This window comes from Paralichthys olivaceus, chromosome 10 (assembly GCF_024713975.1).
Source record: "Paralichthys olivaceus isolate ysfri-2021 chromosome 10, ASM2471397v2, whole genome shotgun sequence".
Classification (NCBI taxonomy): domain Eukaryota; kingdom Metazoa; phylum Chordata; class Actinopteri; order Pleuronectiformes; family Paralichthyidae; genus Paralichthys; species Paralichthys olivaceus.
Window position 1 is genome coordinate 8053396 of NC_091102.1, and position 23447 is coordinate 8076842.

The window sequence follows — 23447 nt, forward strand, 5'->3', positions numbered from 1 at the left end:
TTCTGGGCGTTTTTTCCTTGCAATATAAAACTGGAGACAACCTAAATAAAACACAACGTGAAAACAGAAGAAATATTTGAAAGTACACTTTATTTTCTGGAGTGGACAGTCTGGGAGTCACACAATCATCTTAAAAACTCCCAGGTTTTATATTCAGTAAATCACAGAGGAGAGAAAACGTAAACAAAGGAGTTAAATTAGTGGTATCAAAATAAAATAAAGATTTGCCCAAAACATAAAAACAAGACTGAAAATAATTTACTGCAATTATGAACAATGGAACAGTAAGAGTATTATTTTGTCAGCCCTTTTACTCACTCTGGTCAGTGCCTTTTAAAATCTGTATACCAAATCAAAAAAGTGCTTATTACAGTCTCGAGGGCTCCTGCAGATTTCCATTTTAATTTGTAAATATAAAAATAGAGATAAAATGCTTTCACACAAGGTCCCTTTGATAGGTAAATGTAAACAGTGTTTGGGGTTAGCACATTCAGCATCTAGTAGTTGCCTCTAAGAGTGTGGCTCTTTTAAAACAAGCTTCTTTTTTACTGCTCATTTCATGCTTCCACAGTCCCTGAGGGCCAGTGGCGTCCATGGCGACGTCCATGAACCGATCTGGCCACAACCACTGCAGGAGCAGCAGGAAGAGGAAGTTTACAACAGCCACAAATGCAAAGATGGAGCCGGCTACGGGGCCGCAGTGAGCCCTCAGCCTCCGTAACCGTCTGTCCAAAGGCAGTACCTCCTCTCCAGCCACTCTGTCGTAGACCTGTGGGGGAAAACACAATGATGAGAGTCGACAAACGATTCACCGCAGCTGTCAGTACACTTACATTCAAACAGGACAAACCAGGTAACATGGAAAATAAAAAAATGTGTCTGTGTAAACATTCATCAGGTCAGTAATCAGATTTCGACAATCCTCCCATATCTTATATCTTTGAAAACAGGGCGTCCTGATTCTGACTGTATTAGTGATACAAGACATGTATTAATTGTGTATGTGTGTTGATGGTGCAGTTATTGCACAGATTCTGAAATAAGAACACAGTTTTGCAATAGTTCAACTGTAGATGACAGTTCTCACACACTCTCACACACTCTCACACACTGTCACGCACTCTCACGCTCTCTCACGCTCTCTCACGCTCTCTCACACTCTCACACTCTCACACTCTCTCAGACTCTCTCAGACTCTCTCACACACTCTCACACACTCTCACACACTCTCACACTCTCTCACACAGATGTGTCGTGACATTCTTAGTTTCTGAGAAGCGAGTACAGACCTATTACTCTGAATAGTAAATCATAACACACAGTCAGCAGAGTTATGTATTGTGTCAGCATCATGTTGTCTCATCACTGACAGCAGCAGAGACACAATGATAATTTTTAAATCTATAAAATGCTGCATATATCATAGTCAGCTTGTTATCTAGAAGTATTTTCTAGTCCTCTGTGTGTATTAATGGCATTATAAGAAAATTCAACACAATGGAAATAAAATGGTGGACAGTAAATATAGTGCTAGCGCAAGACATATGACCAGCTGGATGTGGAAATATCAAGACCAGCATATGGATCACAGTAAAAGATACTGAGGCAGAATTAAGAGAAAGTTGCAGCGCACTGTAACACACACAGACACACACACACAGACACACACATTAATTGTTTTGCTTTTAGGAAAATCAGGTTTATGTAATCTGTGATTCAGATCGTCTGGTGATATTATTGCTCCTTAACTGCTGGTTGTGTAACATGTTTGTTCATCATATCAACTTATCATGTGCTTTGGGTTCCAACACCAAGTGGTGAAAAAAATCAGGCATTACTGAGGTGCATATAAACACACCTTCTGATAAACATATCAATTAAGTCCACATATTTGTGATTCACTCATAGAATCCAAGAGACAAGAATGTCTTCAGCACTTAGACACGCTCTTACATGTACTGAAGTGATACTTACAAGAAATAATTGAAGGTTTTGGTGTTGGTGAACTTACTTTTTCAGTCCTTTCTGCAACGTTTCTCCAGGTGTAGAGGTTCTGCACACGTGCGTGGATGGATGCGGGGGAGGAGACAGAGCCGGACCGCTGCCGGGCAATGACAGTTTCTAGACCAGCGCACAAAGAACTAACAGTGGGCTCACACAGGGTGATCAGATCCTCTGGTAACACCTCAGGAATGCCTCCAACACGAGTGCTGACCACCTTAGAAATAAAACAAAATATGATGCACATGCAGTGAAGACAAATACATACACAGAGGTATGAATGTTGCAAGTATGAGAGTACAACAGCATCACTTCAAAGGTTTTAACACACTTTGTAAAGTATAATACAGTCTTAGTATAAGGTGAAAAAAAACAGTAATTTCATCTGACTTCTTCTGAGTGATTCTGTTTTCTATCTGTACACACCCAGCAACCCAAGTTGTGTGGGTGCTGTAGTTGGTGTGTACAGACACGCTCAAATATCCGTCTGGATCTTAATCTCAATGTTGATGTTGTCAGCTAACTTTGCACATACCACTTCTGATATAACTATTCAGAAAGTGATTTGGAAAAAGGAGCATCATAAAATGTTTTTGGGAGAAAGACCACTTTAGTGTAAAACTACACAACGTGTCCCTTAGATAAACTGAACAGCGGAAGCTGGCCATTTACCAGTCATATTATTCTGTTATTGCTGTTCCTTAATTAAGTGCTGATAGTGCTGTTTTCTTCTCCTCTGACGTCAAACACAAACTGACCAAACTTCCTCTGTCACATGTGATTGTCTGGGTCCTGCATCGTCAGCCTTTCTCCTCCATTTGTAACCATTTAGGTTATTAATGTCACATTGCCTCTCCCCCTTTTCTCTTCATGTGCTATGAAACAGAATTGAGCAGCAACCTATGAGCACACACCCACAGGAAATCTGTGACAAGATTTAACTACAGCTGTATCATCCCAATTCTATTTAACTCTATTAAAATAAATTCAGAAAGCTGATGAGATTTGCAAATGTTTGATTTGTTTCTTTTTTATATCCATAGGTGAAACCTTTTTTTCAACAGATTGTTTAGAATTTGATATTTTGCTTTGTGACATGTATTCAGATGGATGTGTGTGATGGATGATCAACTGTTGCAGCATCAATTTCATCATTTGTGTTGGAATAAGCTTCAGAAAGTAAATGTAAACACAAACGTAAACAATCACTACCAAATCAGGCTGTGGGTAATATTGTTCCATGTAGAGTCATGAGTTTCACAACTATAAATAATTCATTAGGTGATTTTTATGATCAGTTTACTCTTTAATCCAGTGAAAAGTAAATTATCAACTGGATACTGTATCTTCTGACTGAAAACTCTCCCACTGTCTGCCCTCTATCACACATCATTATTTCCTCTTAATAAACTATTGCATGAATGGCACCAGACCTGAAGTCCACAGCTGGCGCCCTCGACAATGGCCATGCAGAACGCTTCAGTCAGTGATGTGTTGAGGAAGATGTGACCCTGAACCAAAACGCCACAGACATCTTTATGCTCCAAAGCCCCAAGCAGACGCACTCTGCAGAGTTACAATTGAACGAATTAAGGCACATCCAATAAAGGTACAATAAATAACAATAAAAACGAAACACTGTTGTCAACTTTTATGACAGAAAATGTGTCTGGTGCAATGTTAATATCTGAGGTTCCATTAAGGCAGAGTAGGTAGAGTATAGATTTCTTCAATTTACAGGGAAAAACCCTCGAAAATGTTGAAATGATACCATCTGGTCAAAAATTCTCAGGAAATATGAGCAAGACCTGTCATGCAGCTGGTACTTCTCTCTCACTTCCTCCAACACAATTCTTTTCGGCCCCTCTCCACCAATTAGAAAGTGCAGATCTGGATGTTTGAGGCAGAGCTCTGGGATTATTCCACCGAGAAGATCGATTCCTTATGAGAGGAAGAACAGAAAATTTGTTTTAACAATGAATGTAATGCAACACATATACCAGAACACTTTATATACTGAAACTGGATTTATGAGGCTGAAAAAATGTGATCATTATGTCATGTTCTCTCTTTTAAATAAAAGTATGATGTAAATAAAAATGTATTCTTAGAAACCCTGAAGATTAATTGATGAAAATGTTTTTTTCAGTCATCCTAACACTCCACTGCCTTGACTACAGACATTTGGAAATACATAGATTATTCAATGTTGATTTCTCTGTACCTTTGCGGTAGACAAGACGGCTGATGACCACAATGGTGATTATGTCGTCGGGGCGCTGGGAGGGATCTGGGGTGAAATCCAGAGGGTCCACAGCATTGGGAATAACGGACACTATCTCTGGGTTGAGCGCTGCTCGGAGCACTGTGTTCTCCTTACTGGTGTACGACACACACACAATGTGGTTGGTATCACACAGCGTCACGGTGAGGAGCTTGTTGGTCAGCACAGAGCTGATGTCAGCGAAGCCGAAGAGTGAGTGGTCAGTGAAAACCTGTGAATCATTATAGTCTTTAGATCACCTGTAGCACGGATAAAAGGGTAGATAAAAAGATTTTTAAAAGTTAAATCTGGATCATTATGAGTCACAAACCGTGTTCAGACCCATGGTCTTGGCGTGGAACAGTGCATCATGGGCCAGAGCGGAGAATGAACTGTGTGCATGCACCACAGTGATGCGTTCTCTGAAGAACACACAGCGCAGCAGTGGGAGACTGTGGAAACAGGTAGTGGCTGTGGATTGGTTGTACATCACCTGCAGGGGGAGGTAGTAGACCTTGAGTCCATTGGTCAGGTACCTAACACCCTTCCTCCGGCCATAGGCATGGGTGACGATTACCACCTTGTGTCCCTTTTCAACCAGACATTGGGAAAGCTGGTAGATGTGACTTTCTACTCCTCCCATATTTGGATAGAAGAAGTCAGACACCATGCAAATGTTATGCTTCCTGTTAAAGACCCTGACAGACTCTGCAGGAGCACCAGATCCTCCCTGAGGCGAAGGATTACTCACAGCTGCCACTCTCCTTCGTTGGCCCATCGCAGGTTCCTTGTGTGGCTGTGCGCTGCAGCAGTACTGTAAAAGATGAATTCACTGTTACTGCATCCACTAAAAATTAACTTAAAACAGCAACAACAGCAATAATCAGTCAGTAAGTTAACAATTTGTTTTTTTGGCTGGGCCGGCTACAGTTGTATAAACATCCCCATCGCTGACCACTTGGCTGGGATAGGTTTACTGCTACGATTTTTGTCCTCAATTATTCAATTGATTATCTGACCTAGAAAACCCCAGAAAAATGAATGAAGAAAAAATGCTTATCACCAGATCTCACAGCCTGAAACTTTTTGTAATTAAATGTCTTCTTTTAACAATAATTGAAAACCCTAAATTATTCCGGTGACAATAATGTTGAATGTAGTAAATACGAGTATTCTAATGCAATCCTCTAAATCATTGCAGCTCTAGATGTAATACTTTTACTACAGATTGCAGCAAACAAACACTTTCAGCTCTATATGATGCAATTTGAGATGTTTACTTCCTTTCTCTACAGTCGTCCAGTATGAACACATGTCACAGTACATGTGCTTTAAGTGGATAAGGTTTATAACTGCATTAAAATCAGCCCATTACCCAGGAATCCCCCAAATGCTGCTGCCTGTACAGAAGACGCTTCACTGGCTGTGGTGGCATCTCTCTGCTGTGCAGCGTTCCAACTGTTTTAGGGTGAAATGCTCCTTTAAGTTGGATTTGCTGACTATTCTGCTCGTGTCACGGTGAGTCTGTGATATTTATCATTCACACTCAGGGTCCACATAAACGTCTTCACAGTGACGTTTACATATAGAGACGACGTTTCTAAGCTGACATGATCGTCTATTTCCACATCTATTAGCATCAAGCTAACCCCCTTCCTGCAGAAATGCCCTCTTCGTTGACATTTGAACAACATGTCGTTCACGCTGTTGGAAACTGAGCTTACCGTGAATAAGATGTCACTTTCGTTCCGGCCTGTGAAAACACACGGAACTATTTATTACGTGCAGATTCATTTCTGCTCACTAGCCTCGAGCTAGCCGCTTAGCCACCCGTGTCAACTTCCTGTTATTTCATCACGTCAGTCGCAGTGATGACGTAGCGGCGTCCTTTGTGTTTTGGTTGATGAGTGACAGATTTTATTCTCAGAAAAAAAAAAAGTTATTTTAAAGTTTTATTTCAAATGTTACATCGATTCAGAAAATGTGATTGGATACTATTGGAACTTCTGTGAATAATTATCTGTGTTGAAGTTCAGAATTATGTGAGCAGAAAAAAACAGACAGCAACAGGCATCGTGACAAGGTCCATGAGATTCTGACAAGATTAACGTTCACTTGGAAATGATGTTTGTGATTTATTCAAGCACAGAAATGCCTACACTGACTTCTGGTAGATAACATACTGTAAACCCACATTGCTGAATGTTTACACAATTCTTCCAGCTAGACAATGGTAAGTTTGAATTAGTTATCTGTGCACATTCCCTGAACCAGTCTGAACATGTTGGAAATGTAATAAGAGAAGTACCTGATGGCCAATATAATACAGTACTTGCTAAAACTTTACAGTGACCTGCACACATTAAAGACAGTCTTTGTTTTAAGGTCCAGGTATTCACAAGGTAGTGGGTACAGTAGGTTTACTTTTAAACTTTTTAAACTTTTAAAAATGAAAGAAAATTCCTCACATTCATGTAACATGTTACTTCAATTCCCTCCGCTCCAGCTTGCTTCAGATTCTCCTTTGATAATTTCACAGTTCTCAGGGTTAAATTACATCAACCTCAATATCTTGTTACATTGAAATAGTGTCTCCTGCTGTTTGGTTGATCAGTTTTGGCTCATTCTCAGACAAACATATATTATATAGAATTATATTCATTTACCAAGGTGAAAAAAATCAAGCAAAACAACAACATTTAGTCAACCTGCAGTTCACGTTACACAAAAGCAGATTAAAATAGGTGTCATGTTTTAATGTCATGGTTGATGTTAATGTAAAGAATGTGCCTGTCATAAGACCTTATGAAGAAAATTCCAGCAAATACATTTTATGCACAGTACAATTGTTAAACAGCTTATGAAATATTGTGTTCATAATATTGAATTCATATTTTATACAGTTGTTCCAAACAAAAACAGGGTGTATTTGAATCACCAAATGGCTCAGTTTTCAGTATTTCTGTAAGATTAAACAACATTTAGAACATAAAGACTGGAAGTACAAACTTATTCTTTAAGGGTTTATAAAGCAATTCGGATTTACTCAAGATTCTCACACATATTAAGTATATGTAGCTATACCTGAATCTCTTTAGAATAAGTCATACGCCATGAGGTTTTGAAAATAATGTGTTTTTTTACCTCTGTTGGGGTATTTTGTGTTGGTTTGATAGAAGAATTACACAAAAACAATCAGACAGATTTCCAGAAAACTTGGTGGAAGGATGTGTCAGTAAAGAACCCATGACAATTTGAGGTGGAACTGAATGAGCGGTCTCATCCAGGATTTTCTCAACATTGTGAGAGCATTTAAAAAAAAACATTTTTAATGTTTTCCCAGAAAATAATAAATAGGTCTGGATGAATAAAACCTGCAATATTTGGGGAACTGGTGGGCTTGATACCACAGCCATTACTAACCACAGTTCAGGTGAAAGTGCTTCCACATTGGAATTCATCTCAGAAGTTGTCAGCCTCCAGTTCTCTTTTCTTTCCATTGACCGAATGACACATACAGGTCTGGGTTGATTTCTTTTTTAATTTCAACATGTACCACAAGACCAGGCAAAATCCGAGCAGCAACAAGATGGAGATGACTTTGGGGAATCGCACACAGGACTTTGGATCTGTAAAAAATTAAAATGTGCAAGAACATGAAAATGAATCACCAAACAAATCTATATTTTCTTAATTAACTGATGTCAAAGATTTTATTTTAAATATCCTACCCAATGACAAGCTTTGTTTTGATCATATGCTGTAGTATATCCACCTACTTACCTCCCAACCTCCCATCCTACAAATCTACAAACCTACCTACCTAGAATAGAAACCTACCCACCCGTCTGGTTTTGAATCAGGTTGTCGGGAGTTGGCGGAAGACGGCTGTTGTTTGCTGGTGAGAGAAGACTTCAGTTAAAATAAATAAAACTCTGCTGTAGATTGATGGGTGAATAGATGAGTGATCAGATACTGCAGGTATAGATCATGACTCACCAGAAACGTTGAGGTATATGTCATGGTATTCATACCCATCTTTTCCATGGTAACTGCATTTGTATAATCCCTGGTCGGCTGCGGTGAGGTCGGTCAGGAGCAGAGAGCAGTTGCTGCTGTTATTAGCCACAAATATTCCGACCCTGCCCTGGTAATTGCTATCGATGTCTGAGGTGGTCTTGTTCTGACGGAACACCACTATTGGGATTGTTTTTTCCACTTGCCACCTAAAGTCTTTATCCTTCACTCTGTCTGGGCAGTTGCATTCCAGAAGGACACTGCCCCCTACATTCTCTGTATTTCCTGTGGGACATAGACGAAAAACAATTATCCACACACACTGTAATACTTTAAAAACACAAGTGTCCCTGATGCTTTGAAAATGTGAGTTGCTGCTTCTCAAAAACTTGAGAACTTAGGTTTTTCTTGTATATGTTCTACTGTATAGCATTGATATTAATAGCTACACACAATTAAATATATTATACACATCCCATCTTACAATCTCATTTTACTGTGACATCATCAATGTATTATTATTTTTACTGGCCACCATCCCTCTTATTTTTGTCAAGGTATGATAATTTCATCATTTTGTACATAAATAATATTCACCTGTGGTTAAAAGTTAAAATGTAGTTAAACATTTTAACAACACGGCACATATTGGATTTTTAAGACTGCAGCCTCTTCCTGAGTATGTGTCTAGTTTTGTGGTGCTTTCCCTCTATATCTCACTTCCTTTGTTCTGCTCCTGCTACAGAATATACCGTATATAGCTGAAGTCAGTGTCTGCGCAGACTGGAGCTACTTCAGTCCTCAATTGTTCTCTAATTATCTTCACACACTCAGCAGAGAAACAGACTTGTAAAGTTCCTCAAATCATAGAAGTCAAAAACTGTTCAGAAAGATTGTTTCAATGTTGATGTCGATGTTGAACATCTCTAATGTTTGGGATTAAATCTTGCACAACCATTGCCTTGATCCATTCTCTTAATTCTAAACAGGTTTTGGAATTAACCCCTGGTAATTCAGTCTGTTTTCCTTCGTCACTGGCTTTTTCAGAACAATCTTACAAACGAACATTGAACCAGTGCAAACCAAATATAAATATCCACATCATGACACATTAATACAACAAAGTAAATGATTGCTCAAGCAAAATGTAATTAATAAGCAAAAACAGGTCCAGTGTGCAAGATTTAGGTGAAAGGGAACTATTGGCAGAAATTTAATGTAGAATAATCCTCATGATGTTTTCATTGACTAGTTCGTTTCATCTATTTTGTATGAATTGTAGTTTTCTTTCCCCCAGAAAAGGCCCTTTATATTTAAATACTTTATATTTACATCGAGGGGACCCTCTCTACGGAGGCCAGCATGTTTTTTACATTAGTCCAGACTGAACAAACTAAACACCTTTTGGGTTTTAATGACAACTGAAGCTACCAGAGGTTATTTTTCATGTTCGGAAAGAGAGGGTGAGGTGAGGGGTGTTCAGCTGTTCAACATTCAACTTCAACACTCGATATCACTAAATTCTACACACTGTACCTTTAAACCAAATGAGTATGAACTAATAAACTATTAACTTATCAAACTCATGTGTTCAACAACAGTCTGTTAAAAGAACGTCACTATATCACTAAAAGGAAACAACTGATTTGACTCAGGAATGAAGCAGATAAAACATATGACTCAGTATTACAAATCTACACAAGGTGTATAACGTACATTTACATGGATCTGCTGTATTTATTCAGTCACATTCCAGAGAGGACGACAATGTCCAACTCTCCTGAGGAATTTGAACCTTGAACACTTACCTGAAACAGATAAAACCATTAACAATCCCAGAATTGTCTTCATGTTCACTGCTGGAGCTGTACATATAAGTCCAATCTGTGCTGTTCACTAGTGCAAGTGGTGGAAAACCCCAGCTATCAGGAAACAGGGAAACGATCAATTCACACTCGTGTTCTGAGAGCCTTTGGTGGAAAGTGAAACCGTCTTCTTCCTATGGTGAGAGCAGGGAGTCTTGAGTTTCCGCAGAGAAAAAAAATCCCATAAAGTTAATTTTAGCATTGTGTGTACCAACATCATAGAACCCTGGTAGATTATAACGAGTTACTCAAAACAACCTCTTGGTATCTCGTTATTTTTGACTTATTATGTCATTATTTCATAATATCATCTCATAATGTTTTTATCTCATAATCAGGATTTTCCATCTATAACTTTAACTTTCAAGCTCAACATTTCAAATAACCATCTCATAATTTGATGACTTACTACTTTACAATTCTGGGACTTACCAGGTCTTTAATATGACAGTATCACAATTTCCTCTTACTGTATTATACTTTTGCGACTTATTATTTTATAATTTTGCGATTTTTAATTTTTTTTTGTGTGTATCTAATACTTTTTGATTTAGCTTTAATCCTTCATGTCTTTGGCAGGAATGTTCCTCCTTACAACACTCAATACATCATCGATCAAACATTCACTTTCCTCCCACCTCCTCCCACCTCCTTCCTCCGCCCACTCCCTGGACGCAGCGTCACGCCCTCTCCGCCGTCAGGAGCTCAACCGGGAGGAAGCAGCGGGATCGGGATCTGGGATCTGGGGCACTCGAGCTTCCGCCGCGTCGATAAACAAACACCCACACGTCCGCTTCGACGTTTACATGCTTTAATCCGCATCTCTCCACTAGCGGAGACATCGTGAACACAGCGTGGGGGACCAGCAGGAGGAGGCCATGGGAGCACACACGGCGTTCTTGCTGTTACTGGCGGCGACCTTGACGCTTTCAGCCGAGGTGAGTAACGGAGCTGCGGCCGGGGGCCTGCGAGCAGCCGCACCGGCCTCCAGGTGGACGGAGGGACGGGAAGGGCGTGCGAAAGAATGACGCGTTAAAATGTTAAACTGTTGTTGTTATTGTTATAACACCCAGCGTGTCGTGTGTTCCGTCACAACCGTGCTGACGTTATCACCAGTCCACCTCGCACACCGTCACTGAGCTGGACCCGGGAGATGATCGTCCACTCACGGGCTGTAGCTCCTTGTTTCTCCGGGTTCACGTATTTACTGCGTAGAATTAGCAAAGCGATGCTACCAGGGCCTGTCGTTGGATGTGAGTGTGAGGGGCAGCCTGGCCCTGCTACTGTATGACACATGTTTATCTTATAGTGATTTCTTTTTTAAATTCAAATCTCACTTTTTCTTATTATACCGAGTCACTGTTATCTGCTGCTGGTTACAGAGCTGAGTTTACACACCCGCAGCCAGTGATCCCATGACTAGGATCTAGGAAGCTAACATTGGCTATAGCTTGGTCCAGAGAATGGCACATATTGGCATGGCAACCGCTATCTGCTAACACGTCAGTCATGTTAAAAGATGTCGTTGTGTTTAGACAAACTTGGGAAACACAGCAGCTGCAACCACGTCACACACAAGTCAGGAACCTCAGCTCTGAGATGCATGAGCAGCCCCCTCCACCAGAGAGCTTGTTTTTCACTTGTGCTGATGTGGAGCGTGTGGTTCTGGTTCTGCTGTGTGGTGAGACATCTGAGAGGAATGGAGAAAATAAAGGATGCAGCCTTTTTTTTTTTTAGTTTGACACAAGGAAGATGGCGCCTGCAGCTTTGTGCTGCCGGACCGGGGACAAACATGAAGCTGAGGATCAGCTGGAAAAGGGATGAACGAGGCGGACATCTCGAGTCATTAGACACACCGTGTGTTTAATCACATGCATGCTTGCATTTGTGCGTGCGAGTTATTCAGGGAGAGTTTCTCAGCCGCAGAGTCCTCAGCCAAACCCCCGTGTGCTGCAGTGAAAAATGTCCACGGATCCAATTCTGCAGGACACATCAGATGATAACCAGGGACTATCCTTAAAAACTGTCAATGTTGTTTATCTCAGTATCCTTTAATGGACCTAAACTTAGATTTATGGGGTTTAAAGCTAATGGAAAATGTATATAGTTATACAATGCTATTTTGTTTCTGCACAGTGGGCAATGGAATACACAGATTTATGTTTTGTTACACACTGGAGACTTAATGACTTTGTGTTCAAAAAGGATGCCTAGTTTTTTATACTAATCCCAAATAGTTTGGAGAAATCAAACGCATTCCAAACAAAAGATTGGGTTCTGGGAGGTTAACCCTACCCTTCTGAGTTGCGACCACAGAGTCTATAAACCTCAATTTGTTTTTATTTCTGGAGCCTGTTACATGTTGACATAACACTCCTTGTGCTCAACCAAGCATTGGCTCATGCTCTCACTGCTTACTGCTGCACTTTTTCTATTTTTTTTAAACAGCATGAAGCGAAGTGGACATGCCAAGATGTTCAAAAAGAGAATTGAATCGTTCATTTATATAAATTAATGGAAAATATTATGCACTAAAGGTCAGAAAACTGTTTTAGCAGAGATTAATAATTATAATCTATTCCACTCACAGGAAGATAATATTATGCAGAACTTCACTGGCTTGGAATTAGTCATTTAAAGACTGACAAAAGATGGCTTGGTGGCTGTTGTCAGCATGAATAAAAGGGTTTGAAAGGCAAAACACAGTGGAAATTCTATTTATCCCAAACCTAAATGAAGGAGAAGGAGTAAGTGCAGAGAGCTATGTGCTATTAAACAGCTGGATCTGATAGTTGTGGTTCAATATGTTTTTCTGCTCTTTGCTAGAAAAGGCTGTATCGTCTCAAATACACTCTCATTGCACTTTCATATAGGAAATGGATAAAGCCTCTTAAGACAAGCTAACAAAGGGGACATGGGCTGCACGGGAGCTATAATACTTAGCTCTCTGGCTTATGGGCTCAGTGGGATAAAACTTAGTACCTAGCCTTGCTTAGGCTTAAACCAGTAGAGATTTGATTTGTTTATTTATATAATAACTTAAATGTACAGTGATATTATGAAATGATTGAAAGAGGCCTTTATCCTTCTGATTCACTTGTTCTAGTTCTATGTAGAGAGACAGATGTATGTCCAGGATTGGAAGTGAAATGACGCAGAATAAACTGAGGGGATCTAAATATACATAAGCTGCTTCAGGAGATTTTTGTGGGCAAGTGATACTTAAGTCAGTTTGGTGCAAACGGTTTTGATAGTTTGTCTTTTCTTTTCCGTTGTACGTCCAGGTGCCTGCAGATGACTCCCTGGGTTTGCTAACTGAGCCCCAGGTGGCCATGTTCTGTGGAAAGCTCAACATGCACATCAATGTACAGACGGGCAAATGGGAGTCTGACCCTTCCGGCACCAAGAGCTGCATTGGCACCAAGGAGGGAATCCTGCAGTACTGCCAAGAGGTATTTAAGCCGTGTGAAACAGCAGTACATAGACAGATAGAGATAGGGACACACACACACATAATCAGCAAGCTAGCAAGCAGACAAAGGCATAAGGCATTAATGTAATGACAAAGAACATAACAATCTCTCACTGGACCCCAGGTGTACCCAGAGTTGCAGATCACTAATGTTGTGGAGGCCAATCAGCCCGTCAGCATCCAGAACTGGAGCAAGAAAGGCCGCAAGCAGTACCGCAGTCACACACGTATCGTGGTGCCATACCGCTGCCTGGGTAAGCAGCTTTACTGATCAAGGTGTATTTTACTTGGCGTGTTTGTGTGCAGGATTGCATGTGTGAATGAGTGAACTAGGTGTGACAGACAAATCCATGTTCACGTTGCAGTAGGGGAGTTTGTGAGCGATGCCCTGCTCGTCCCAGACAAGTGTAAGTTCCTGCACCAGGAGCGAATGGACCAGTGTGAGAGCCACCTGCACTGGCACACAGTAGCCAAAGAGGTGAGAAAAAACAAGAACTCTTCTAGTCCTCTGTGCTCGCACTGGGACTCTCCTTAATCTCATCCTCCCACCACTCATATCTGTTGTAAAACTACTTTGCCACTTTGTTCTGATTGTGTTTGTTTTATACTTTATCTATTATTCTTTATCATTATTTTTCATGGTTCTTCAATGAACAGCCCTCAGAAACAATTACAGTATAAGGACTGACGTAACTGAATGTTCTAAGATTTCACTTGGGAAGTTGTTCATATGTGAGAAATTGAGGATGTGAAATCATGATTAATGTCTGTCTAAAATTAGTCCTGTGGAGACCGCACAATGAATCTCCATGACTACGGGATGCTGTTGCCATGTGGCATCGACCGTTTCCAAGGAGTGGAGTTTGTCTGCTGTCCGGCGGAGGCAGAGCGAGAGACGGAAAGCACAGAGGTAGAAGGGGAAGAGTCTGACGTCTGGTGGGGTGGAGCCGAGACTGAATACTCTGATAACAGGTATCAACATCACCGGACACACATGTGCACACTGCACACACATATACACAATATACATACATAAACACACACTTGTTTATACAATCGTGAACCAGCCGCTCTCTTCGCAGCATGTCACGTCCAGCAGACACAGAGCCCGCCACTACAGAAGATGATGAAGACGAGGATGAACAGGAGGAAACCTATGAAAGGGACGGAGATGACGACGAAGATGATGAGGAGGATGAGGAAGACGAAGAGGATGTGACCGATGAACGGGATAGTGATGAGCGCAATGCTAACATTGCCATGACCACCACTACCACGACAACCACTGAATCAGTTGAAGAAGTTGTTCGAGGTAAAAACTCAATCCATCACACACCCATTGTTTACACGAGTTCAGTCTGTGGTGGTTTTTTCTGTAATATGTTGTTGAGTATGAAACATGCCACATTTTTATGTTTTTCATGAAATTCTGAAGCCCACATTTTTCATTAATTGTTAATTTGCGTTTGCCTGTGTGCACATACCTCAGCTGTCTGTTGGGCTCGTGCTGAGTCAGGCCCTTGTCATGCCATGCTGGAGCGCTGGTACTTCGTGCCTACGAAGGGCCGCTGTGCTCCCTTCTTGTTTGGGGGCTGTGGGGGCAACAGGAATAACTTTGAGTCGGAGGAGTACTGCCTTGCTGTCTGCAGCAGCTCGTGTAAGTCCAAGGACCAGAGTCATCTACACCCTGAAGTGTCCGCACCACAAGCCTGATTCCTGTCCTCAGGCTCCTGCCGATTGTCTCTTGTATCTCATTCGCTGTCTCTGTTTCTCTCTATCACGAGTGACTGATGGCTCTTAACCAATCGGAGCACAAACAAGTGGATTCTGTTGCTCATCCTCTAGTTCTGTGTTGAGCACTGCAGGATAATTTCCTGTTTTCAACAAATCTCAAGAAAATACGCTTATCAGCCACTGTCTTCGTACTAAATGAAGCTAGCTGGCTGCTAGTGGTAGCTTCATATTTAGCAGAAAAGGGGATGAATGAATGTCACTCCCAAAATGTTGAGCAAGTCTTTTAAAGGGGCTAGATTCTAGACTATAATCTTACTCAGGTCAAAACATTGCCAAAAGAGTTGTAAATAGAGAATCTGTTGGGGACTACTTTCAGTTGTGGATTCATACACCATTTGGTTCTCTAGTATTTGTGGCAGGTGTTTGTGGGATTGACATTAAAAAATAAGCTACAGTGCCCATGTGGATCATAATGTAGTAATGTACTGATGTGAATACTTAATAAGACGATACTTGTTTTTTGGATCAATACCATTTTACATAACTAGAGCCTTAAGTTTGTTTGAACTCTGCAGTGAAATGAAAGGAGAAAAAAAGCCAATTGGAAAGAATGAGTGTCCCTGTTGGAAAGAAGCCATGATGCCAGTCATCCACCTCCGCATAATTTAATCATTCTTTTCATCATGTTCTAACCAGTCACACTAACGTACTTCTTACAGCATGTGGAGCAGGTGTGTAAATACTGAACCTTATCTGCCATCATGATGTACGTGCATCTATGTACACGTACTGTATGCTTGCATGCTTTCCAGTTGCAAGGTCTTGTATTGGCTGCTGGTGTTGTACAGGAGTCTAACCTGGGAGCTGTTGGTTTTAAACAGTGTCAACAAGTCTTAACTAACTAAGTTTGTGCTTGCGGGCTGGGTGTTGACAAAGGTTAATGGGCTGATTTGTTGTTTCTACCCAGGGAAGCACCACATTCCTGTGATGGAAATCTGTAAAAACAAGAGGCTGGATTACCAAATTTGTCTTTGTGTATTTTAGGGGCTTTCTGCAGAAATGATTAAGACACAAAGTCCCAGGGATCTTATCTGAGCCAGTTCAGACTTCAGGCACAGTTTGAGACAGGAATTAAGACACAAGAAACTTATTTGTACAAACTTTTGTACAAACTTATTTGTATAAGTTTCCTGTCATAAAGGTATTAGAAAGGTGATAAAAGTTTCAGGTCACAAACAGTTCAAGTCATAAAAGTCTCAGACAGGGATATAAACGTTAATTTTCAACTACAAAATAGTTTCCCACCACACTATTTTTCCACTACACTCCTCAGTGATGCAGCGACTGCCCTGATCCTGACTAGACACTTTTCATCTTATCTCCAGGCTCCCACGTTAAACAAAGACACAGACGAACATATAAACACACTTACACTGGATAACCTATCATCCTCACTCCCCTCACAATCTGCATCTCTCTTAAACTAGCAATTTTCTGTGTGTATCTAACATATAATATGTTTTTAACATACGTTTAAACTTATTGCAGATTTCACTATCCTCTTGAAATTTCTGTCATAAGTCTTGAACAGAAACTAATGTTGCCTTTATAGAATGCTCACTGAGGTCGGTGTTATTCCTGCAGCCACTGTTCTTGCATCCTCTTTACTCGTGTTTTTACTGTGTGGTTTTCTCCGCTGCCCCTCACTTGACACTTCCTTCTCTGTTCTCCCTCAGTGCCCACCATGGCCCCCAGTCCTCCAGACGCTGTGGATCAGTACCTTGAAACCCCTGGCGACGACAGTGAACACTTTGACTTCCAGAAAGCCAAGGAAAGCCTGGAGGCCAGACATCGAGAAAAGATGTCACAGGTGTGTGTGTGTTGACGTTTTCATCCTAAACATGCCTTTTCCGCTGTCATGTTAAAAAGCCATGAACTGGTTTCATTGTGTGCCTGACGTGACTCTCGTTGTCCAGGTGATGAGGGAGTGGGAGGAGGCAGAGAGACAGGCCAAGAACCTTTCTCGTTCTGACAAGAAAGCTGTTATCCAGGTAGGACATACACTACACAACGTCTGCTATTAGTGTTTGTTTTATATCATAATTTGTAAATGTCGACTCTATTTTCAATGAAAACATTTGAGCTGAATCATCTTGGCTGAAAATGAAAGTCATGGTGAAAGATGACTCCCAAGCTTCAAATCAGTGGTTTTTGACAATTTGTTCCGTTAGTATTTACTACAGACGACAAGATAATGATCAAGTGTTGTATTCTGCACATTTAGATATATTAGGCTCTGAGGTTCTAATAAGTCATTGACATTATTTAATACACAGTGAGAGATAACAGAGGCGTTTCAATGGGCTTATATTGGACATGTACCAAGAAATAACCAGCACATGGACACAATATAAGAACTTGGAATATGTATTATTTTCAGTGTAAGGTTATTATCTAGATAAGCAGAGAAACAAGATTAAAAGTTGAAAGAAAGAAAATAAATCTTCAACCCCATCTTTGCTCCGCAGCACTTCCAGGAGAAGGTGGAGGCTTTGGAGCAAGAGGCAGAAGGAGAGAGGCAGCAGCTTATTGAAACCCACAATGCCCGAGTAGAAGCTCTGCTCAACAGACGTCGACGCCAGGCTATGGAAAATTACTTGAGTGCCCTGCAGGCCAGCCCTCCACGGGTAAACATGCATGTATAAACATATCCACAAACCTTTGGTGGATATAACACTTTCTCATTCAAGACAATAAAGGTCTTGTCCATGGGTGTGTTACAAAGGAATTCATTCAGTGGTGGAGATGTGTTTAGACACAACTAATAAAAGTTTTCTTGGTGACGTTTTCCCCCTCTCTACTGGCAAGCAATGTAATCAAGTGTATCTGAAATGTGATAAACCCACTAACACCATAAATCACAACCAGGCCCGTCAGGTGTTGACTCTGCTGAAGAGGTACGTACGTGCTGAACAGAAGGACAGGCAGCACACGCTCAAATACTACGAGCACATCCGCACAGTCGATCCCAAGAGGGCAGCTCAGATGCGACCTCAGGTACTCACACGTCACTCACAAGTCACAGCCCGTCACTGTTGTAAAACTAGGACAGAAAGATTTTAAATGTTTCAAAAGTGACATATTTTGGTACTTTTTCACATATGTCTAATGAATTTGAACATCGATGATATTTTTAACCTTTTTTAGTGTTTATACCGGAACTGATTCACTTTCTTTCAACCTTCAGGTTTTGACTCATCTCCGTGTGATAGATGAGAGGATGAATCAGTCATTGGGTCTTCTCTACAAAGTGCCAACTGTGGCTAATGAGATCCAGAACCAAGTTGGTAAGTGTCATCTTCATACTCGTGCAGGATTCGATTCTTTGGATCTAAAGTATCTACATGTATGGGAGGAGTGTTCTGTTAATAAAAGAAAGTAAAGGTTGTATTTTTAGTTAGAAAATATATATTTTTTTAAATCTTGAACTTCTCATCAAGTGATTTATGGGATGATATCATATGTCATCCAGCAGCTGGTTAGCTTAGCTTAGCATAGCACTAAGACTAGAAACAATTTAGATAAAAATCCACCTACTGCTCCTTTAAACCTCACCAATCACTACATTACATCTTGTTTGTGTTATCTTTTCGAAAACCACAATTTCCATAAGATGTGGTTCAACTCATGCAATGCTAAGCTAAGTTAACCTAATGGACTGGTAGGTGAAGAAAGCAGGTCAGCATATTTTTCCAAAGTATCAATCTTAATTTAGGTCAGCCTGCAGTTTCGAGCAGATGTTTTAAATCAATCTCAATCTGCACATTACCAAGGAAGAGGTCTAATTGAACCACCTCAAATTTGCTTTGGGAGAATCCAGACTGCTCTAATGAAGTAACCCTGCGACCTCCTGTAGTGCTGAGAGAGGATGAAAGCCAGTTTTACAGCGTGCCGTGAGTCCAGTGATGAATGGCGTGCTGATAGTGCAGCCTCTTTACAGGTTGTCTTCAGTAATCAGGATGCCGTATGGACTTCACTTGGCATGCAGTTTTTAAATCCCTCTCACTCCCACTTTTTCTCTCCCCCATCTATCATCGCAGTGTTTCCCCCTCGCTCACTTTCTGTTTTTCCTTCTTAGCGGTGATAATGCAGAGAGTACAGTCGGAGCTGTCTCAGCAAGTCTCTTCTCTGCAGAGCGACGGGCGGGTGAGCTGTACCCACTCTCATATGCATGGAGCCCATTCTGTATCTCTCTCTCATATATATATATATATAAATAGAATCACCTCTACCCTCAGAATGATAAAAGACAAAGTCAATACAGTCACGCCGAGAGAAGTTAGATGCAGAATTACAATGGGGGCAGAGACAGAGGTTGTTTTTCCCAGAGTTTGTTTCAGTAGCTCAGCTGATCACAAACAGTAATGAATGTTATCTGGCACAGTGATTGAATAGAAGTAGAGAAATCAAAGAGATTCATTTGGCAGGATACTGTATCTGAAGGGCAAACTAGATTAAGGCTGCAAGTGTTTTAGCCACAATACATCAGCAAGTAAGGGAGATGTCAGATTTGAGCAGATAATCATCAGGATTGGATTACACTTTCAAAGAAACCGTCCCTGAGATTAATGCTCCGCTGTGTGTTTGCAGGTGGACGGCAGGGTGAGCTACGGTAATGACGCTCTGATGCCTGATCAGGCCTACAGCTTTGCTCCCATGGACCCTGGCCTGGACGGACTTGGCTTCATCCACCCTGAGAGTTTCAATCAGCCCAACACAGAGAACCACGGTAACACACACACACACACACACACACACACACACACACACACACACACACACACACACACACACACACACCTGAGTTTAAACGCAACAAAAAACATTTTAACAAAGTGTAGTAAATGAGATACCATTTGACAAACTCATTGATGAGATGATACATGATTTCACATTTTGATTCAGTTGAGCCTGTTGATGCACGTCCAATTCCAGACCGAGGACTGCCTACAAGACCTGGTGAGTCCTTTCTCCTTCACCACCTTTCTCGGTAAATAGCTTCTCGTTTTTGCATGTTATAGCCACGGACATATGGAATAGCATGTTCATGCTAATGCCATCTGAAGATCTGAGGCTCATAGCCCATAAAGTGATTTGAATGTGATCACAGCTAAAATTGACTATGAAGGGCCAGAAACAAATATTTGTCTCTAATATTACTATAGTACTTAGATATGATGTACATCCATGTAAAATGTGAACAGCCAGAACACAAAATGACCAATTGAATATAACATAAAAGAGGCACATTGATATCAAGAGATGTCTGTAATATTCTTGCGTTTGCCCTTATCAGTCACCAAAGGTTTAAATTCCCTATCTGCCGTTGTGTGTGTTCACTTTGTTTATTAGACACAACACAAAAACAAATATAACCTTGTATATAGGACAACAAGAAGCTAATGCACCACTACCTGACTTTGTGCATGTTTGTTCTTTCAACCCACTTTGTCTGTGCTTGCTCTGGTCCTGTCAGTGTCTGCCCTGAAGCCAGAGGAGATGCCAAAAGTGCGGATGGATACTGAAGAGAGGCAAAATGCTGGCTATGAAGTGTACCATCAGAAACTGGTATAAAAACCATTTGATGTCAACACAACAGACCCTGTCATCATATTTGTTCTGGTGCTGCAGTGCCCTGTGCTTTGTGCACACTAACACTTGTTTTGCAATGGTAGGTGTTTTTCGCTGAGGATGTGGGGTCCAATAAAGGTGCCATTATTGGACTTATGGTTGGAGGGGTTGTCATAGCAACTGTCATTGTCATTACCTTGGTGATGCTAAGGAAGAAACAGTATACGTCTATTCATCACGGTGTAATCGAGGTAAAGAAAAGAGCTGGATGAACAACAGAAATCACTGTTTCCCTTTCTCTTCTTTTGTTTTACTGACCTGTTTGTTTTCGGTGTTTGCAGGTGGATGCAGCAGTGACACCAGAGGAGCGTCATCTGGCGAAGATGCAGCAGAACGGCTACGAAAACCCCACCTACAAATTCTTTGAGCAGATGCAGAATTAAATTACCGTTCATCAACATTTTCTTCAGGTGTATCCCGACCACTCACTCTCACCACTCGGAGGGTCTGTTCCACTCAGGTCTTTTGCCCTCAGCTCTGACAAAATTATATTTCTCACCTGAAGGGGGGGTGGAAGGAGGCGTGAAGACAAGACGCAGGCTGGTTTTTATGTTGTTTTAAAGTGGGGGTACAGTTTATGTCTCAGTGAGGGGCTGGGCTAAAGGAAACTGACCTGGAACAAATCTTCTTCATTCCTGATCCCTTGGTTGTACAGAGGAACACACAGCTTACATTTACTTTTACATTTACTTACAAGGGTACCCAGTCTCAACTACCCGATTCAGCCAATGAGAACAAAAACTTCAGTGTTTGTATTGAACAGCCAACACCCCGTTGACTATTTACATTAAGTCAGTGCAGACATATGTAAACCCAGACAGATTAACTCCAAGTGTCTCTTTCGTCAGTCCAGCTGTTTTTTTTCCCTTTGTTTCCTCCGACTGTCCGACACGTCCCTGTTCCCCTGCTCTCAGATAACAGCTATGCTGTTCGATGACATAACGGCTCTTAAGCTGGCAATGGGAGGAGGGGCTCTCAGAGCGCCTCTCCACACGATTAAAGCCCAAGTGTGTCAGGTTTTTCAAAAAAGGATTTAAAAATTGTAGAAAATGTCTGAAAAAATATATTCAAAATATGTAAAACTTAAAAAAAACCATTGTTTTGTTTTCTGATTTTTTTAATGTGTAATATATTAAGACAGAGATTAGCTGTAAGTATATGTAGTGCATGGCAATATTGATGACAGATACAGTTAACTGTATGTCGAGGTCCTCTTCCTAGATATTTTAGCAGGATTGTACATTTGTAGTGTCTTCTTTGTGATCTTGTGATATGAAGAAGAAAAAGAGTATTCAGAATCTGGTCTGCTTTGTGCTCACAGACTTGCTTTAACACAATCTTGGCTCTTTATGCTCATCTCCATGCTTCACTGTTGTGTTAGCTGCATGGGCAAAATGCTCTATACTGTATGTAATATATGTGATAGTATCCGAAAGGAAGACGATCGTGTTACTGTTTGCGTTCTATGCACTCTTTGTCAGTTTGGAAGTCTGATTATTATTACCAAATATTGATGCTGTTAAGTCCCTGATGCCAGTTCACACTGTTGCTGCACATTGGGTTTTTCTTAGAATGAGGTTCAAGGTTTCTCTGATAGTGTGTCATTCCAGATTTTATTTCATTCCAATGTCTCCAATGTATTTGGAAGATGCAGATCCAGTTTGCATTAATGCAGTTTCATTATCAAGCTCGGTCTTTTCCCCTTATTCCCACGTTTATAATGTTTAGCCTGTCTTTATGGCTGTGTCAGCAATATTGTACAGTGCAGCACTTTGGAGTCAGCGCAATTATCTAAAGAACGGATCGGACTCGTTAGGGCTACAAAAATCTGAGGAATTCTCTCGATGGTCCAATCTCCTCTCCATTTCCTAACCAAATCACACGTGCACATTATATTTTTCTACATTTCCTGTGTATACATGTACAGTGTCATCTGCACATCTGTTGTAAGGTCTCTTAATAATCCTGAGAGTCAGACGCACCATTTACAACAGGATGATGACCACATCTCAAATCAGCACCTTTCCCTCTCCCCTAAATTAAGTTATTCTCACCTCCACCTGCAGTAAACATGAATGTGACCTGCATATTGTGCATTTAAACCACAGGATTACAACACATATCACCTCTGCACACTATTTTAACATATCTACAGAAACACTACCTGAAGCTCTTAATCAGGTGAATGTTTGAAATGTGTATTGATGCTCACTCTGGGTGTCTTTGATGGATCGTGGTGAAAAGAAGATGCTTTTGTTTCTCATTGATTCAGTGCCCTTCCTCTGTGTGTAGTTAAATGAACCGTTTGCTTAGAGTAAGAAGAAGCTTTCTACACTCACTATACCATGAATAAAATTTTGAATGTACATAAAACTTCCTGGTACACTGTCATGACTCAATGATT

The 23447-nt window shown here is 40.9% G+C and overlaps 3 protein-coding genes across 5 annotated transcripts; 1 reads left to right on the forward strand and 2 right to left on the reverse strand.

Moving 5' to 3' along the window:
* Positions 1-71: 71 nt before the first annotated feature.
* On the reverse strand, positions 72-6134 carry piga (phosphatidylinositol glycan anchor biosynthesis, class A). Of its 2 annotated transcripts, XM_020089893.2 has the most exons (8): positions 5989-6129; positions 5016-5078; positions 4596-4757; positions 4226-4496; positions 3810-3942; positions 3435-3567; positions 2012-2218; positions 72-769 (listed from the first exon to the last, which is right to left on the reverse strand). In XM_020089893.2, exons 2-8 carry the CDS (start codon positions 5040-5042, stop codon positions 491-493), a joined length of 1212 nt encoding a protein of 403 aa, XP_019945452.2. In that variant the 5' UTR covers positions 5043-5078; positions 5989-6129; the 3' UTR covers positions 72-490. The 2 variants fall into 2 exon arrangements, with proteins under 2 accessions (XP_019945452.2, XP_019945451.2); XM_020089892.2 differs by having other exon boundaries at positions 4596-5078; positions 5989-6134.
* On the forward strand, positions 5656-23416 carry LOC109631268 (amyloid-beta A4 protein). 2 transcript variants are annotated; one of them, XM_069533303.1, is made up of 18 exons: positions 5656-5782; positions 10726-11084; positions 13431-13598; positions 13743-13872; positions 13984-14096; positions 14400-14590; positions 14701-14930; positions 17089-17222; positions 17329-17403; positions 17881-18039; positions 18281-18409; positions 18600-18699; positions 19491-19558; positions 20003-20141; positions 20318-20371; positions 20889-20980; positions 21088-21234; positions 21325-23416. In XM_069533303.1, the coding sequence occupies exons 2-18, from the start codon at positions 11025-11027 to the stop codon at positions 21424-21426; spliced, it is 2091 nt and encodes a 696-aa protein (XP_069389404.1). In that variant the 5' UTR covers positions 5656-5782; positions 10726-11024; the 3' UTR covers positions 21427-23416. The 2 variants fall into 2 exon arrangements, with proteins under 2 accessions (XP_069389404.1, XP_069389403.1); XM_069533302.1 differs by lacking the exon at positions 5656-5782 and adding an exon at positions 15108-15275 and having other exon boundaries at positions 10788-11084.
* On the reverse strand, positions 6204-10759 carry LOC138411881 (uncharacterized). Its single transcript, XM_069533307.1, has 5 exons — positions 10579-10759; positions 10090-10280; positions 8264-8566; positions 8109-8162; positions 6204-7893 (listed from the first exon to the last, which is right to left on the reverse strand). The coding sequence occupies exons 2-5, from the start codon at positions 10130-10132 to the stop codon at positions 7727-7729; spliced, it is 567 nt and encodes a 188-aa protein (XP_069389408.1). The 5' UTR covers positions 10133-10280; positions 10579-10759; the 3' UTR covers positions 6204-7726.
* Positions 23417-23447: the final 31 nt, after the last annotated feature.

Excerpts from the sequence above, each read along its gene's own strand:
- LOC138411881 (XM_069533307.1), bottom strand. The coding sequence starts at position 10,132 with ATGAAGACAATTCTGGGATTGTTAATGGTTTTATCTGTTTCAG. Across the intron at positions 8,163-8,263 it reads CATATACCTCAACGTTTCTG|CAAACAACAGCCGTCTTCCG; the intron begins GTGAGTCATGAT and ends TTCTCTCACCAG. Across the intron at positions 7,894-8,108 it reads CCTGATTCAAAACCAGACGG|ATCCAAAGTCCTGTGTGCGA; the intron begins GTGGGTAGGTTT and ends AATTTTTTACAG.
- piga (XM_020089892.2), bottom strand. The coding sequence starts at position 5,042 with ATGGGCCAACGAAGGAGAGTGGCAGCTGTGAGTAATCCTTCGCCTCAG. Across the intron at positions 3,943-4,225 it reads CCGTCTTGTCTACCGCAAAG|GAATCGATCTTCTCGGTGGA; the intron begins GTACAGAGAAAT and ends TCCTCTCATAAG. Across the intron at positions 3,568-3,809 it reads AAGTACCAGCTGCATGACAG|AGTGCGTCTGCTTGGGGCTT; the intron begins GTCTTGCTCATA and ends GTAACTCTGCAG.
- LOC109631268 (XM_069533302.1), top strand. The coding sequence starts at position 11,025 with ATGGGAGCACACACGGCGTTCTTGCTGTTACTGGCGGCGACCTTGACG. Across the intron at positions 14,097-14,399 it reads GGCACACAGTAGCCAAAGAG|TCCTGTGGAGACCGCACAAT; the intron begins GTGAGAAAAAAC and ends GTCTAAAATTAG. Across the intron at positions 17,404-17,880 it reads ACAAGAAAGCTGTTATCCAG|CACTTCCAGGAGAAGGTGGA; the intron begins GTAGGACATACA and ends TTTGCTCCGCAG.